The 19326-nt window shown below is 30.5% G+C and overlaps 1 protein-coding gene across 1 annotated transcript; it reads left to right on the top strand.

The window, feature by feature from the left end:
• The first annotated feature begins 13570 nt into the window (after positions 1–13570).
• Positions 13571–18654, top strand: LOC120076440 (serine/threonine-protein kinase BSK1-like). The gene is made up of 9 exons (XM_039030267.1): positions 13571–14172; positions 14315–14450; positions 14866–14999; positions 15169–15274; positions 16116–16201; positions 16493–16681; positions 17279–17443; positions 17526–17639; positions 17988–18654. The coding sequence occupies exons 1-9, from the start codon at positions 13828–13830 to the stop codon at positions 18240–18242; spliced, it is 1530 nt and encodes a 509-aa protein (XP_038886195.1). The 5' UTR covers positions 13571–13827; the 3' UTR covers positions 18243–18654.
• Positions 18655–19326: the final 672 nt, after the last annotated feature.

Here is a 19326-nt window from a genome sequence, read left to right as displayed (position 1 = left end):
TGATCTTTCATCTTTATTAGACAGCAGGTCCATTTCTTTTACTTTAAGAGCATAAATGATAATGTCAGTGGTAACTGAGGCTCTATTTTAGAGAAGGAATCGATGAAGGTCCTTGAACGGAAGCAGGGATCAGACCTAAATCCCAAGTTTTACAGAATTCTCATTTTTACAGAATATATACAGAACCATTATGCATTCGAAAATAAATTTTACCACATGCTATAATCAATTGAGAAAAGAGAAAAGAGAATAGGGAGATGGAAAACTAATCCTTGAAGATCAATCTTCTTCACGTAATTCCTTTTCTCTGGAATTTCAACAAATTCAAAATCCTAAATGGCCATCACCACTCGGTTTCCTTTATATTCTCTTGGATGAGAATCCAGGAGTTTTATGGGCTCTGTGATTTTGGAGAGGAAATGAGAATTAAAGATGAAAGAAGAGGAGATTGGGGAAAACTAGGATCTTAAAACCTTTTTGTAATACTCCCTTCGCCAAAACGAAGAAGAAGATCTCCCTCATCCAACGACCCACACAATATATAGGTTGAGAGAATAGGGGAAAGAAATTATTTTCCTCCCTTAATTTTAAATATTAAATAAATTTAAATTAAATTAAAAATAATTTAATTTTAATTTTATATATATACATACATACATACATACATACACACACACACACACACATATATATATAATAGCTAATTTATTATACATACATACATAACAATGTGTTATATCACATATAACATATAACCTGTAGTTTCTATATTGTACCAAATACAATATAACTTATAGTTTCAATTCTCTCACCAATGACATTTAATATAAATCCCGTTTATATTAAATTTAATTATATGAATCCAATTCATATAATTAATATTTGAATCATATTCAAATATTTATTTTCTCTCAAATAAACTTTATAATATATCAAATACATTATAGTAATTATATCATATATAATTAAATTAGATTAATTATATCACATATAATTAATTCCCTCAATTAATTTGAACAATTCAAATTAATCCAAAAATGGATTCTCATTTAATCCTCGTTGAGCTACAGAGGGGGACCTTATGGATCTGTAGATTGAAGCTTCAATGGTACTTGAATAATTAATTAAACTCCTTTAATTAAATTACTCAACATCCATTAACCCATTAACTGTCGTGCACTCCACTAAAGACCGATAGTTGCACTCTTCACACTATAGATATATTTTTGTGTCCATTGGATATAACCAGTCAACAGTGCGATGACACTTCACAAATTGCTCGTAAGTACATTTTGGTCAAAATTACCATTTTGTCCCTGTAATTACATCTAACTTCTTAAGTACCACCGATCTTTCTAATGAACAATAAATTATAGTCCCAATATGACTAAACCCTTCTTAAGCGAGGAGAGGGTGTGGCGCCACATTGTTCAAGCCTCGGAATCAGCCCTTAGAAGAGCAATTTATCTATTTACCTCAATCTTAGGGAAGGAGTAAATTCTGTCTTATGTAGCTGTGTTCACAGCTCTCCATTCAGACTAATCCCTAAAATGGTAGGCTTGTTGAGTCGGCGTTTTGACCACTCTCACCCATACAAATCAAAGGATCATTCTCATAGACAAGAGTCCACAACTCACTCAGGATTCAGATCATGTCATCTATATTCATCCTAGTAAAATGTAAGTCTTTATTATGAACGGTGTTATATAATGAGACTAGTCATTTCATGGTCCGATCTTATACAAACTCCTTTGTATATAATATCCATGCTCACACGTCTTTACATGGATGATCAGGATCAGATCATTTGTAGCACTTTACAACAATTGTAATATCTACAAAGTGGGTTGTACTCGTAATGTTACAAGGATAAGGTATCCAGTCTTATCCATCTACTACAGACCATTTAGGTTTTCACTTAAACATGATCCACCTGTATGTATCTACATACTGTTTAAGCTACAGAAGATAACCTTGGATGTTAATTTATTTGTTTGTAGGTTTAATGCTACTAAATGTAAAATAAAACATCTTATATTTTATTAAATAAATAAAATGTTGTACAATACAATTACAAACTACAGGATCCTATGAGATTTAGGGCATCAACCCCAACAATCTTTACATTCTTATACACCTCCGGAAGAAAATTAAGAAGTACAAATATTTCTTTATCTGCCCCTATTGTGTCACTTTGAGTTTTAAATTCTACTGTGATTTTTTTAAAATCATCAAGATTTTCTATTAGGGTTTTGGATGAATTCATCTTGAATGTAAAAAAATATATTCCTCAAGAATATTTTATTAGGAAGATCTTTTGATTCATACAATTCATTTAACTTTGACCACATTTTAAAGGCAGGGCCTTGATCAATTACCTGTCAAAGAACATTGTCTAATAGATTCAAAATGAGAGTCCCATATGGAATTAACTCCATGTTCTCTTTATTATCTGTTGTCACAGTATTAGACAACTTTGAAGGATCATATAAAACTATGTTGCCCAAAACAACCCTGATTTTAGCATTCCATAGGTTGATATCTCCTTTCCCATAAAAAATTTCAATGTTGTACCTCGTAACTGTCATATCCTTGCTTCTTTCTTACTTTAATGTCTTTAAGATTTACTTTCTTTGAAGTTCTTGAATTTCTTTTGATAGTTCTTGCAGGCTCTAATACCAATTTGTTGGGTTTTTCCTTATTCCACTGAGGCTCAAGTAGGTCAAGTTGATCTAAATGAAAAGAATTAATGCTGCAGCAAGTGGATACAAAGATGCCACGTAGAAGACTGATGCTGTAACACGTAAGTATTCTGCTTTTCCTCTATATTCAATTTGATTCAATCAGATCAAAAATCATTTTGCATAAAAGAACTTCTTTCAGATTTCTCCTTTTCCTTTCGCCATTTTAGCAAAAGAAGAGGAAGAACAAAGCTGAAGAAAAATCTATGAGAAGATGAAGATGAATTATGCATGCAAGGACAAAAAGATGAAGAAGACCACAATGATTTTACGTAGTTTGGCAAAGCTACCTACATCCACGAGAGGAGCTAGAATTTCAAGTTCTTGGAGGAATTACAAAGAAGAGTTCTCACACTGATTTCACTCTCTTAACTTTTCTCACTTCAGACTTCACAGTTATATTAGTTTAATACTATAATTTTTTTTTATCCACTTCATTTTTCAATAAATAGTTTACAATTATTTTATATGTAAATATTTCCTATTGTTTAATTTTTGAAATTAATTTTCAATATTTGATATTATTTTGTACTTATTTTTGTTGGGATTTATGCCCTAAAGCCTCGTAGTTAATTAACTATTTGATATACCTGTATCATGTTTCAAGTAATAACATAAAGGGTCTATAGTATATAGATTAAGTTTAGGTACCTCATCCTGGTAATAATATGGATACAACCCACTTTGTAACTGTTACAAATATTCTAAGTATTACAAATGATTGGATCCACATCGTTTATATAAAAACATGTGAGTGAGGTATCCTATATAATAAGTTTGTATAAGATTAGACTGCAATATATTTAATCTCTCCTTGTAACACTGTTGACTGAAGAGATTAATATTTCATAGGATAATCATGTAACTCGATCTTAATCTTGAGTGAGTTATGGACTCTTGTCTATGAAGACAATTCTTTGATTTGTGTGGGTGAGAATAGCCTCAGTTTCCAGCTTAATAAGCCTATCATTTTGGGGGTTTGTCCTAGTAGAGAGCTGGAAACATGACTACACAAGATGGAACTCACTCCTTCCCACCTTTAGGGTACGTAGATGAGTAGTTCCATTAAGTACTGATTCCGAGTCTTGAACAAATGGTACCCACCTTCTCACTGGCTTGAGAGGGACTTAATTTATAGTTGGATCATAAATAGATTGTTCATTAAAGGGATCAGTGGTACTTAAGGGAGTAAGAGGTAAATTACAGAGATAAAACGGTAATTTTATCAACTGTAATTACAAACTACTCGTGAAGGGTCAATTTAATATAATGGTTAATCCATGGATACAGAGCGAAAAGTTCAGTTATGAGTCTTTTGTGGAGTGACCAACAGTTAATGAATGTTTATTAATATAATTAGTTTAATTAGTTAATATTGAATCATTGATGCTTATAATCTATAGGCCCATTAGGTCCCCCTACTAGCTCACAACGGGTAAATAAGAACCAAGAGTTTTGAAAGAATTTGAGTTGTTCAAATTAAATAAGAAAATAGGCCCATTAGGTCCCCCTACTAGCTCACAATGGGTAAATAAGGACTAAGAGTTTTGAAAGAATTTGAGTTGTTCAAATTAAATAAGGAAATAATGTTAATTGTATATGGTAAAATTAATATAATGTATATAAGTACATTATAATATAAAGTTAATTTTTAATGAGTTTTAAAGTATTAAAAGGAGATTTATTATTTGAATATGATTCAAATAATTAATATAAATTAGATTCATATAAAATGAATTAGTTTCATATTAAAACTATAAATTAAAAGTTAAGTTAATATGAATGAAATTTATATTAAACACTATAGGTTATAAGAGAGATATAATCAATTAATTAATTTAAGTTAGTTATTAATTAATGTAATTAATAATTAATTTAATTTAATTTAATTAAGTTTGTTTGATTTAACTAGCGTATGAAGTGGGTGGTTTTTCTCTAAATCCCACTTCACATTAAAACATGGAAAGTTTTCTCGTGGGGGAAGAGTTTTTTTTTTTTGGAGAAGAAAAAAACTTATTCTTCCTCATTGATATCTCTCAAGTTGAATTTAGAGAAAGAGTTCTCTGTAGAAAAATTCTCCTCCACAACAAGATTTTCTCTCTCTTTCAAAAGTCGGTTCCCACAAATGGGTCCTTACTAAGAGAACAGCAAGGAAGACTCTTTTGGTGACATCTCCAATGATGTATGTGGTGATTTGTTTGTTGAGAGAAAGGAAATCTTGGAAAAGGAACTGCTAGAAATTGAAGATGGTCTTCAAAGGTAAGTTTCTTCTTCCCTATAGAAATTTTTTCATGCTTAACCTAATATATATTGATGTATGTTGCTTTTTTTTGTATTGTAATTTACAACAAAATCGAAGCACAACGATCACTCTCTTCCGATATGGGAATCGATCCTTTAAATTAGTATCAGAGACAGGTCATGCATTTATTTTTGTTTTGAATTTTACATAGAATTGAATGGTGGGTGCGTTTTAACGTGCATATGAGTTGTATGGTTTATTTTGCATAATAGATGTTTATAAGTATTAACACTTTAGATTTACAACTTTTTGACTTTGATTTGATCAATGTAAGGGTCCAACATTTTGAGCACTTGTTCTGTAAATCGAGTCAGTAAATCAGGTCATTCGTGGTGAAATGATTGCTGTGAAAAGGAAAAAACAGAGATGAAAGACGAATTCAAAGTGTACATGCAGATTTTTTTTCGTCGGTCATCTTTTGTTCAACATTAAAAGCTTCTAACGATTGTTCGTTATTGTTTGTACGCATGGAAAGATAGTGGCAGTTTTCTTCCAACTTTTCAAGACATTTTATTGCGTTTTAATTTAAATTAATGAAATTTAATTTTTATTTTTATTAGGGTGTCAATATTTGATTAATTATTGCTATAATATAGTTTAATATGCATGAGATATATGTTTAATTATATTAATTATATATTACATAAAATATGCCATATAAATTAAAATCTAACCATAGGTTAAGCATGTCATGCATCATATTAAAATATAAATGTCAATGATAGCATATGTTATATTTTTCATTATTTTAATATATTATAGTTATATTAATTAATGAAAAGGTATGACCATGCAACATTCTTAAATATAAATGTTATAGTTAAAGTTAGCTTATTTTTTAAAGTATATATATGCATGATTATACTATATAGTTTGCATGTTTATAATATAAGAGTTATATTATATGATTTTAATGTATGATTAAAAGTATGGCTACTATGTAGTTTTTTTTTTTTTTTATTAATGTTTGATATGCATAAGATATGATTGTTATTAGAGAAATTATTTTAAATGAAAAAACTGCTGAAAATATTTATAAATAATAGCAAAATATCATAGTCTATCGCAGATAGACAGTGAAATTTATTATGTTTGCAAATATTTTGGTTCATATTCTTATTTAGAATATAATAGCTATATTTAGTTAACAATCATGTAATGCATATAATAATTTTTAATTCATTAATATAAATATAAAAATTATATTGTACGTTTAATAAATGAAAAACTTTGAATAAAGTTGCATACTAACCTAATGAGATTAGGATAAAATTAATTAATTTGTTTTAAATAGTTTAAAATTCAGTTAACTAATCTTAAATTTTATTTCTAATGAGATTAGATTTAAAATAAATATTTTATTTTGTTTTAATAGGATTAAAATGGGAAAATAAAATATCAACAAAATATTGTCTATAAGAGAATCCTATCTAGGAAGGTTATGTCTGGATTGAGGTATTTAAGTAGACTGTAAGGGAGCATCCCTACCTAGAACCAACCTAAGGATTGAATTAGTTAATATTTATTAAACATGCAATAATGTTTTAATTTATTAAAATGTTTAATGAATCAAAATATAATAGTAAAACTATCCAAGATATGTGATATATTGGGAAGACAATATTCACTTTGATAAATGTTTTAGCCTAATATACCTAAGTATTGAACCCCCAATTTAAAAATATTTAGTAGGAGAAAAAGATATATATGATATGTCATTTTCTCTTATGCTTCTGTACGTTCACACTGTGAGATTCATGCTCGGCCTTGTGTTGCCTGAGCACGACCTCCCTTTGGAATATGTTTGCATGGGTCAATATCAAGATGAATGGAGAAAGTATTTAGAGTATGTGGGAGATAGACATATGTCAAGATATCCTATGGTCTCCTTCATTGGTGGACAATGTAAGACTTTAGGCTTGGCCTCGTATCGCTCTGGGCACGACCTCCCTTCGAAAGATGTTTACATGGAATCAATATCAGTGTAAACTCCATAAATGGATAGGGTCGCTATAGTTTTTGCACCATTATTGTCTTGCCCTTTGGCAGACTTATTGGGGCAAAACTATAAGATCTAAAATGAAGAGTCACACTTACAAGAAATTATTAAGCAAGTTAAAGATTTTTTGATTGAATAAATGGTAACTAATCTTTATAGGAATAAAAGTTATTCTGGTGTAATGATTGGTTGAGAATGTTTCAACCTAGTGAAGGAATAATTGACCATTCTTCAGTAGCGGGTCAGAGCGGATTTCATCGCCCAAATTCGGACCAAATAATTTAAGCGTATCTACCACAACAAATTTCTAGTCTTAGTGCCAAGATCAGGTCAACACACAGGGATCTCTAAAATTTATCAATTAAACGATTTAAAGCCTGAGACTAAAAGGAAGGTTTTTTTTTTTTTTTTAAAAAAAATGTTTTGTAGCAAAAGAAATTTAAATGAATAAAATAAAATAAAGTGTTGAAATTCAATCAAAGAAAACCTAGCTTGGATTATTATGGGATTCTCCTATTCAATGCATTCAATCATAGAATTCTCATTACTAGAGTGAAACAATTGTCTACCCTAACCAAATTAATAAGAACAACCAATTAATTGGTCTTAATTAACTAATTAGTCCAATTTAAATCGATGAATAACATGCAAATTCAAGTTGGTCTAATTGCATTAAAATCTAGGGCAAAGTTAGGTTGAAAATCTAATAGGAATAATCTCAATTAAATATTTGGTTGATTCGATTCTAAGTTGGTGAGAACAATATATCTAAATGATTTGTAAGCTAACCTCACCTATTGCTTCTAGTTGATTAACACAAGATTAAATGTCACATATCAAATGTCAATCAAAAGTGATAATTATAAAATTCTCAAGTGTCCAATAATATAATCATAAACATTCAAGAATATAATTGAATCCGACAATTGCAATAAACTAGTTCGAAAACTCACAAATACATCAGATAGTTAGAAAAATCCTAAACACAAGCTAGAAACGAATAGCTTAGCCCATAATAATCATGATAAATGCCAAAGAATCATTTTGATACATCCTACTGACCAAAAAGAGGAGAAAAGATGAGAGGAATCGTGTGGAAGTCAGTTGGTTGACAAAATTTTGACCTAATTCGGCAAAAACCATATTTATAAAAGTGGTAGAGCGTTGCAACGCTGGACACAATAAGCCTACATTTTGGGGACTTTTCAAGTAGGTAGATGGGAACACAACTACACAAGATGAAACTTACTCCTTTCCCGACCTTAAGGAAAGTAGATAAATTGCTTCCTTAATAGCTAATTTTGGGACTTGAACATTGAGGCCTCAACCTCTCATTGGCCCAAGAGGTGTTAGTTTATAGTTGGACTATAAACTCTTTGTTCATTAGAGAGATCAGTGGTATTTAAGGAATTAGATGTAACTACAGGAGTAAAACAGTATTTTAACCCAGCTATAGTTATGAGCAATTTGTGAATGGTCGACTTGCTGTTGATTGGTTATATCTATGGACACAAAAATAAATCTACAATGCGAAGAGTACAACTATCGGTCTTTAGTGGAATGATCAGTAGTTAATGAAAATTGATTAATTTAATTAAAGAGTTTAATTAATTAATCTTATATCATTGGAACTTCTAATTTGTAGGTTCATAAGGTCCCTTGTTAGCTCACTAAAGAATATATAAGAGGAATGGTTTGAATTAATTCAAATCAATTGCATATTAATGAGATTAATATAATATGGTTAATTATAGATGTGATCTATAATTAAGAGAGAAAATATTGAATAAGATTTAAATATTAAAGAGATGTATAGATATAAATATGTGATAATTATATGTTGATTAATCATATATTAAATATGATTTAATATAGTAGTTTAATTGGTTAATTAATGGTTAGTTAATTAATTAATTAATTTTTTAGAAGTAGAGATAATAAATATGTTATGTTTTTATTATTTAATTATATATATATTAAATTGTACTTAATATATATAGTTATTTAATTATTAAACTAATTAATTAAATAAAAATTATTTAATTAAATTAGAACTAGAAGAAGAAATAGGAAAGACAACGAGAAAAGGGTCATCCCTCTCTATAAATAGGTCTTCATGACCCATGTTTGTGACATAGTTGAATTGGGAATTTTGAATCCTAGTCTCTTACTACTTCTCTCAAAATCTCTCTTTTCTCTACTACTTCTTCTTCCTCTTCCAAATCTTGGAGACCAGATATTTAATTCTTGGGATCCTAGAGAATAATAAGGTTTCACTTATGATGGTGTTCCTTGATCATTGAAGAGACGTTCCAAAGAAGATGCAATGGGAATCTACAAAGGTAAGGTTTAGCTCTTCCCTCTTTTCGTCTCTTAAATGCATACTAATCTTGATTGTTTATCCATTATGTTATTATTTTTATACCATATTTTGTTTATGTAAAATCAAAAACAAAATTGCAAGGCGATCACATACTTTTGCTTGAGATTTGATCCCTTCACTTGTCATATTATATGACAAGAATTGAAGGGTGCTGACAAGAAAACAATATGTCAAAGTCATGAATCATAAGATAAAGTTTGTGTACTTTGTTTCAGTATGGATTTCCAGGTTTTCTTGATGGGATAAAACCCATAGGATATGGATTGATCAACAAAAAGGACTTAAAAGTGTAGAATATGAATATAGAGATCTTCAAAATAAGATTCTTGGCAAAGAGTGAAAACCGTCGCCGCAACTAGTGAGAGAAATTAGACTCTGAGTCAATTTTCTCACTTGTTGCTTTAGTAGAGTCTTTATACATTATATGATTCATTATTGCATATGAGATATGTAAAAATATATTAATTCTTTTATGAAAAGAAGTTCAATGCATTTACAAAAATTTTCAAAGAATGAATTGCAAAAAGTTTACAGAATTATATGTGTTCATTTAAAAAATGAATTACACAATTGGAATCTTAGAATATTAAGGGTTTGATAAAAACATCATAACCTATGATTTTGAATAAATAATAATGTACTTGTATTAACAAGAAAATTATTATTAAATACTAAATGGGCAATTTTTCATATTTAATATTGATGTTTTATTACTCATGTGAATGAAGTAAAATTTCGATATAAAGGTTGACTACCTAACCAATTTCAAATAAATGATTTGAAATGGTATTGTATATTAGATATCCAAATAGAGTTTTTAAGGACATAATGTTAAACTTGTCTCAAGTATCTTACATTTACAAAAAATGTTTGTGAAATATTCGATGCAATCACTTAATCCAACTGCTTCAAAGTTATAGGTTTTTTTCGTTCAAATTCTTTTTATTTTTTATTTTTGGAATAAAAATTATTTCATATTATTGATTGTTCAATACCTTAACATCTAAGATTTGTTTATATTTTCATATTTAGAATATTAATATGTCTACTAGGAAATATGAATATGGACATGAAAAGCTCAAGAAGAAAAGAAGAGTAGAAAAATTGATCGAATCTAAAAAAGGTGCTCTTGATAAATTTATTATTGGAAGTAAAAGTAATAAAACTGATGAAATAATAGAAAAATGATAGGCATAGACAAATTGAAAGATCAAACAAAAAATGTAGATAATTATAGCATGTAATCAAATAAACTTGAATGAAAAAAATTAGAGAGTGAGGAGTAAAATGAAAAGAGAGAAAACAATGATATTATTAGTAATGCTAGTGAGACATACATGGTGCATTATGAATAAAATATATAAGATCTAGGAAGATGGAAAAATATTGATTCTAAATTAATTGACTTATTGGTTGAAAAAGGCCCCACTAGAGAAAGTCATTTAATTTTTCCAAAAGATGAAAATTCTAAGCATTTTTCTAATATTCATTATACTAAAAAATTATCTAATGGCGAAAAATACGACAGAAATTGATGAGTATTGTGTTTTTGTTGGTATGTTTGGTACTAAATCTAATACATTTCAATTGACTAACAAAAGAGTTAATGATTAGAAAAATCTTAGTTCTCGACTTAAAAGTCATAAAACTAGAACGAACATATATCTAATATGAATGTTTGGATTGATTTACAAATTAGTTTGTTAAAAAATAAAACAATTGACAAAGATGTTCAATAATTAATTAATAAAGAAAAAGAACATATGAATAAAATACTAACCTGAATTATTGCTATTGTTAAAAATCTTGCTAAAAATAATTTAGTATTTCAAGAAAGTAATGAAAAAATTTATCAAAAAAATAATGGAAAATTTTTAAGCTTAATTGAAATGATTGCCATTTTTTTAAAGCTTATTGGAAAAGGTTTATTTGATATGTTAACACAATTAAATATTTTAAACTTTTGCTATAAAACGTATTTATTCTTTATTTTCTTCATCTATAAAACGGTGGAAACTTTTGCTAGATCACATAACCAACTTGACTATCAAACCATTGTCACAAACACAATGGGAAAGTTAAATTAAAAGTGTTAAAGCAATAAGATTTCAAACGCCTCAAATAAGGGACACTTTATTTAAGTAGGAGAAACTAGAGAAGATCCTAAAGTGAAAAGTAAAGCTAATCGTTTAGCTACTTATAAATTTGAAAATTTTGAATTCTTGTTAGACATGACTATATGGTATGATATTTTATTTGCTGCAAATTCTGTGAGTAGAATCTTACAACATAAAAATATGCATATTGATGTTGCTTTAGATCACTTGAAAGGTTTAATTTCATTTTTAGAAAAATATAGAAAAAAAAAATGAATTCATAAATGCCATATTTCATCTAAAGCAATTGCAAATGATATAGAAATACTGCCAATATTTCGTGAAAAAAAGAATGATTCAAAGAAGAAAATAATTTGATGAAAATGTTGACATTGAAGAAACACAATCACTTGAAGATTCTTTTAAAATTGGTTACGTTCATTGTATTATACATCAAACAATTTCTTCACTAAAACTATATTTGAAAATTTTCAACCATACGAAAATACTTGAACTTCTTATTTGATATTTTAAAAGTCATTAGATGATGATAATTTGAAAAGATAATGTATTAAACTTGAAAATACATTAAAACATGATCTCTTCTAACATTAACGATTTAGATTTATTTTTTAAATTAAAAATATTAAGAGAAGTCTTGCAAAATGAAATTGATTGTCCTATTAAATTATATAAAAAGGTAAATATTTTTCCAAATGCATATATTGCTTATAAAATATTATTGACAATACACGGTTGTTTCTGCTGAAAGAAGCTTTTCAAAATTAAAATTAATTAAATCTTATTTAAGATTAATTATGTCGCAAGAAAAATTAAATCGATTGACTATTATCCTTTGAAAATGATATATTAATGAAGTTAGATTATCAAAATTTAATACATAATTTTGCATCTAAAAAATAAGAACAATAAATTTTATATAATATTTTTTATATGAAAGCCTATCTACTAAAGTTTTGTCTAAGGCTCATATGATCTCGAATTGTACTTGAGATTCATTTTAAAATGAATAAGTTTTATATTAAAACTATGGATTAAAAGTTCATAGGAATGAGATTCATATTAAAAACTATACATTTGAATATTTAATTAAATATTTAATTAAATATTAAATATTTAATTTTGTAAATTAATTAATTTAAGTTAGTTATTATTTAGGAAGTTTCACACTCTTTTGGTGGTATCTCCATTATGTACATTTCTTTGTTGGGGAATGGAAATCTTGAAAAAAGAATTGTGGGAAATTGAGGCTCTTCAAAGGAAAGTTTTTTCTTTCCCATAGAAAATATTTCATGCTTAACTTAATACATATTGATCTTTTATGTGTTGTAATTTTAAAACAAAATCGAAGTAAAGCGATCACTTGCTTCTGTTGTGGGATTCGATCTCTTCAATTTTATCATTTTATTTTACATTTATGCTCTTGCATCAACATTTGCACAAATATTTTACAAAATCCATCTAAAATGTTGTCTTACTCTACTGAAATGATGATTAAAAATGATCAACTATGTTATAATCAAAGTTTTATTAACTAATTATAATAATTTCTATAAAATTTTCAAAATTTACGATGTCGAAACTTTCATCAATATTTCTATAAAATCGACACCTCAATATTTACATGGAGATGAATATTTCGAACTTTAGTAAGAATAGAAACACAACGCAACTTCATAGCGTTATGAATGGGCTGAAATGAAGGCGGAAGCATAATTATTCCACCATCATCATAATTATTTATATATTATTTTATTGAAAAAATAATAATTTATAATCTATAATAACAATTATTTTTGGAATAAAAGAGAATACATAGTTTTGTGGAAAATATAATATAATAAGAAAAGAAAATATAAAATGACAGAGAGGAAGAGAAAAATCAAAGGACGTGACAGTACAGCGCGAGAAACAAAAAAGAGACGTTATAATGAAATGACGAAATTACCCCTTCACTCTTCAAAAAGGACAACTCAATGCGAGGAGGAAGCAGAGAGAAAGACAGAGGTCTTGTCAGTACCCAGCTCTGGAAAATAAACCCAAGAAAAATAATAATTATAATATAATAAAAAAAATCAAGAGAGAGAGAGAGAGAGCAAGGGGAGCTAGCTAGCTAGCTCTAAGCTAAGCTCCATGAGATGAAGAAAGAGTAAGAAGATCCCTTCTTCTTCTCAAGATCTCTCTCTGTTTTTAGCTCTCTATTTTAGACTGAGCCTCTGTAAATTGAAGCTTCTGGGGTTCTGTATGAGTTTTCTTCAGTAAAAGGCAGAGCTAGTGGAGGAGTTATGGGCTGCTGTGGATCGTCTTTACAGAGGCCTCACAGTCTAGGACTAGGAACTGCCAAAAGCAACCATATCCCTTACTCCCAAAACAATTTCCAATCTCATCCTTCTAATGGCCCTTCTGATCCCGCCGCCGTCACCGGTGGCGTCCCTGCTTTCTCCGAGTTCTCCTTCGCCGACCTTAAGGCTGCTACCAACAACTTCAGCTCTGATTACATCGTCTCCGAGAGCGGCGAGAAAGCCCCCAATGTCGTTTACAAAGGCCGCCTTCAGAACCAGAATAATCGCCGTTGGATCGCCGTCAAGAAGTTTACTAAGTTGGCTTGGCCTGACCCCAAGCAGTTCGTTGTACTTCCCCTTTAAACCCATTTCTCGTTTTCGCCTAATCTTTTATGTTTCCACATTGGGGTCAGGGGTTGTAGGGTTTGAATTCCGATATGGGTTTAATTTCGTTGCTGATTATTTCTATGATTCTGGTTGGCTTCTTCAGGAGGAAGCATCTGGGGTCGGTAAATTGAGGCATCAAAGACTGGCGAATCTCATTGGGTATTGCTGTGAAGGCGATGAGAGGCTTCTTATTGCGGAGTATATGCCCAATGACACCCTCGCCAAGCATCTCTTCCACTGTAAGTTGTAATTTCTTCTAATTGATTATTGATTAATGTCCAGATAAGGAGTTTTTGTAAGCTCGATCTTTCTTCTTCATTATTAGCTCATTGTGTGATGATATCTATTTTGGGTTTGTCTCTTTTGGAGTCTTGGCCTTTCAGAGCACTGTGAAGTAGTAACATAGTGATGTCTTATCCTATTATTAGTGTTTATTTATTACGTTCGTGTCTATGTTAATTAAAGGCATTGATGATGTATGCAATCACAACTGCTTTATGCAGTCAACATCAGTTTTTTTGGATTTTAAAGTTTTGGTAATTTTTCTTGGAAGTCTCTGCCAATCTTCTATCTATCTTTTTTTTTTTTTTTTTTTTTGCCATTTTTTGGACAATTTTCTTTAATATGGCAAGAAAATTTTTGTTTTCTTGACAGGGGAGAATCAGACCATTGAGTGGGCTATGAGATTAAGAGTTGCTTTATATATTGCTGAAGCATTAGACTATTGTAGCTCTCAGGAACGTCCATTGTACCATGACTTGAATGCGTATAGAGTTCTATTTGATGAGGTGCTGTCACAATTTCTTTTCCAGAGATATAGGAACTTATATATCTACTTAATTTTCTATTGGCTTTTTTAATATGTTATTTTGGTAATTTTGTTTAGATACTCCATATGGGAATCGCTTGTCTGTATGAGAGCCATGTGGTAATTTGTGGATGGTTTTTTTTTGACAGAATGGTGACCCTCGACTTTCTTGTTTTGGATTGATGAAAAACAGCAGGGATGGGAAAAGTTATAGCACCAATCTTGCGTATACTCCACCTGAATATCTAAGAAATGGTGTTTGTTCTTCTTCATGCAACAATGTATTTATGTTTTGACTTCATAAGTCTCTCAATTTAGTAAATGAATAAATATTCTCTTTTTCAACATTCGGAAGTCAGTAATTTTTGTCACAATTTTTTTTCTTATTTTCAATTTGAAAATAGAAGAATTTGAATAATCTAGCTGAGGCAATTTTAGCTGGGAGTGGGGCTTGGCTAGAGATGATGAAAACTTGAATTTGAATACATACATAACTGCAAATAATCAGTCTACTTGAACCTCGATAATAAATTGACTAATTGATAAAGTATCTTGATGTTCTTGTTTGAGATAATGATAGTGTTATCCTAGGACAAAATTTGTAGTTATACTATTCTTTGCTTGGTTGCTTGGTTGTAGCATTAACCAAACTATAACAAGTATGACAATTTTGTAATATTCATAAATATACATCTTTATAAAATAATTACAAACAAATACTTTTAATAATAATTGCACATGTAACATAGCTTATAATAATAAAACAAAGTTACATGTATTCCATTTTTAATTTATGAAAACTTATTATTTCTAAGCAAGGTGCTCATAGGAAAAATTATTCAATGAGGCTACCTTTTGATAAACGTTGGATGTGGATTAAAAATTTATGACCCTAATAACTGCTAGATACAAATTCGAAGTATTTTTGCAGTTTTCCTTTTGTATATTCAATGGTGAAACATTGTCAGCCACATTGTGGATGTCTTCTCGAATAATTTCTCATTCATAGGGAAAATAATATTAGTTTTATTGTTCTTGGCTTGCTTGAGTTGTACCGTTAACAGAAAATTAACATTTGTTATTTTGTTTGTTATAGGAAGAGTGACTGCAGAAAGTGTCATCTTTAGTTTTGGAACTGTCCTCTTAGATCTACTGAGTGGCAAGCACATCCCTCCCAGTCATGTAAGTGTTTGTTTCTTATTACCTATGCATAGCTTTAATTGGTAAAAGGGCAATGGAACCTTTTGAAGCTAAGCAATCATTTTCTATAACAAGAATTTACATTTTTGGTAAATAACATCTCTCTCCAAAACACTCTTCATAATTAGTCAAATCATTGGTCATATATATGTTAGGACAAGAGACTATTAGGAATATGATGATAAATGTTTGAGTCATGGGGACAATTTTGTAGTTGTTGCATTTGGATTTAGGACTTAACCTTCATATTAATATGTATAATGGCATGCGCAGGCACTTGATATGATTCGAGGCAAAAACATTCTTCTCTTAATGGATTCGCATTTGGAGGGTAACTTTTCAACTGGGGAGGCAACTGTGGTTTTTGATCTTGCTTCACGTTGCTTACAATATGAACCTCGAGATCGACCAAATACTAAGGACCTTGTTGCAACCCTTGCCCCCTTACAGAATAAACCTGATGTAAGCAACCATGTTGTTAGCTTGTATTGATATACATTTCCCATTTGCTTGCTCAGAATTTCAAATATTCTATGCGTGTTCTAAACAAGAAGATTTTGCATTCTTGCTGCAGTATCATTTGTATATGCATATTTTGATTTAAATTATTCCTAGATGTGTAATTTATGCGTGTTGTTATCTGATTTGAATACCAAATAATTTATGCTAACCACCATATATTGACTCATTACTTGAAAAGACAACTAAATATACAAATGTCTTGTAGTGAGTTCTAGCTAAGATGGTCATTTTGGATATTTAAAATATTTAATACTTCTCATTTATTATGGGTTGAAGCATTTGTCTGGTATGACTAATCTTGGCGATTAATGAACAGACTATATGTTTCTATATGTTATGCTTATGAGAATTTGAGGGCTTTATTTTCAAATATATTTATCTTGTCAACTTTATTGATATGATCTTAGCTAGAGGTTTAATGAGCGTTCATTTATGCCTCCATATCTTTGTTCCTCCTAGGTTTTAGGGCTTTGTTTTCCCTTCAAGCTGTACATTGACTAATGGCCTAACCAGAAAAACCTTGTCTTGAGAATGCAGGTTCCATCTTATGTGATGCTAGGAATTCAAAAGCATGAGGAAGCACCTCCAACTCCACAACATCCACTCACTCCAATGGGTGATGCTTGTGCAAGGATGGATCTCACTGCCATCCATCAGATTTTGGTAATGACACACTACAAAGACGACGAAGGAACAAACGAGGTGAAATAATCATGCTTCTTAATAAATGATCTTATTTTCATTTTTCTGTATGATGTATTAAATTCCTAGATTTCTTTTCCAGCTGTCGTTCCAAGAATGGACTCAACAAATGAGAGACATGTTGGAGGCAAGGAAGCGTGGGGACTTAGCATTTCGTGACAAAGATTTTAAAACAGCAATTGACTGTTATTCCCAGGTATGCATTTTATACATATCACCTTTTTTATAGGGTAGATTGGATGTTTGCAATGAGTTGGTTCGAATCCTAGAAAACCCATTTTAATGATTTCAAAACACGTCCAAGTAGTTGGTCTGTGTGGTGTAGTGCATGATACTGGACTATCTTGCTACCACCGTCTCGCTTTGTTATCTTGCTAAATTTGTTTGATCCATTTTTTTATTATGCCTGCCAAAATTTCCCCCCATAATAGTATCATGAGAAGTGATCTTTGTTTCTTGATATGAGTGGAATGGAACAATTGTTGATCATGTTGAAGTCTGAAAAAAGAAGTAAATATGATGCACCATGCTCTTTCATCTGCAGTTCATAGATGTGGGCACCATGGTTTCTCCCACTGTTTATGCACGAAGGAGTCTATGTTATCTTCTTTGCGACCAACCGGACGCTGCTCTTCGAGATGCCATGCAAGCCCAATGTGTTTACCCCGATTGGTCAACATCTTTTTACATGCAGGCCGTTGCGCTTGCCAAGCTAGATATGCACAAGGATGCAGCTGACATGCTGAACGAGGCTGCTGCATTGGAAGAGAAACGGCAAAAAGGCGGACGGGGATCTTGAAAATCAACCCCTGTAAGTGTGCCCTTCCTGTGTTGTTCCTGATCCGTCAGTCTGCTGTTGATAGTTTTGAAACAGGAACATAATGTTGAGTTGCACTTAAAATGGGAAGTTACTAAATCTGGTCATGAAATCAAATTGTAACATAGAGAGGAGCTTGTGTCTTCTCAATAATTGTGTTTTTTTTCCCCTTTAGAATTGGGAAATAATTTCTTGGTTTTATTTATGTATAAGCTTAATACAACATATTTATATTCTTGAGTGTGCATAATTGTGCCACGAAGAAAATCAGCTTTTATTATCATACCATTCATGATACTGGATGGAGGAGAGCAGGGCAACTTTATTTTAAGATCAATAGGAAAATATTCATTTTGAAAACAATATATTAATAATATTGTAATCAATGTCCCTATATGGCATTTGGTATCTTTTTATGTTTTCTTTTGGCACTCTAGTGATTTATCCATCCTCCGTTGTAATAGGGATTTTCTGCCGAAGATACTTTGGTAATTTGATTAATTGTGCTATGTAAGCTTGAACCAATTCATTAGCTTTAAAACTGTAGCCTTTTTTAATTTGATTAAGGGCAAGTTTAGGCAATTTAATCTTCTTGTTGGACAAATTGCTTGATGAGGCCACTACAACGTGATTGTCTTATAAAAAAGGAGAAAAAAATTTTTGGTTGAGAATCTCACATTGATTACTTTTGAAAGAGGAGTCTCCTTATACTTCTATGTTGGACTTTGGGTTTGGGTCCCAAGGGGGTACCCATACTTTAGAGGGAGTGAGAAGATAGACAATTGTGGGTACGGTGGATATCTCTTGCATCGTCATTTGGTTGGGTAAAGCATGTGTGATTATATTTTTAAAAAAGAACTAATTAACTTTCTTTTAACTTCTTTTCCTTCAACAGAACCAACATGTGTTGCGAGTTGGTCATGTCTTCTTTGCACTTTGCGCGAGCACCTGCACGTTCAGCGGCTAACTGTTCTTTTCAGTTATTTTCATTCATCTCAATTCATCCACATCTACTCAGTATCCCCTCTTGACCCCCTCTATTTTTTCGTTTTAAGTTTTTCGAGCA

This window comes from Benincasa hispida, chromosome 4 (assembly GCF_009727055.1).
Source record: "Benincasa hispida cultivar B227 chromosome 4, ASM972705v1, whole genome shotgun sequence".
NCBI classification, from domain to species: domain Eukaryota; kingdom Viridiplantae; phylum Streptophyta; class Magnoliopsida; order Cucurbitales; family Cucurbitaceae; genus Benincasa; species Benincasa hispida.
Note: the sequence above shows the minus strand (reverse complement) of the source record. Positions and strands in the feature narration are given on the sequence as shown.

Bases quoted from the DNA above. Each gene is read 5' to 3' on its own strand.
- LOC120076440 (XM_039030267.1), top strand. From the start codon at position 13,828: ATGGGCTGCTGTGGATCGTCTTTACAGAGGCCTCACAGTCTAGGACTA. The intron at 15,000-15,168 runs GTGCTGTCACAA...TTTTTTTGACAG, and splicing joins ATAGAGTTCTATTTGATGAG to AATGGTGACCCTCGACTTTC. The intron at 16,202-16,492 runs GTAAGTGTTTGT...TGGCATGCGCAG, and splicing joins AGCACATCCCTCCCAGTCAT to GCACTTGATATGATTCGAGG.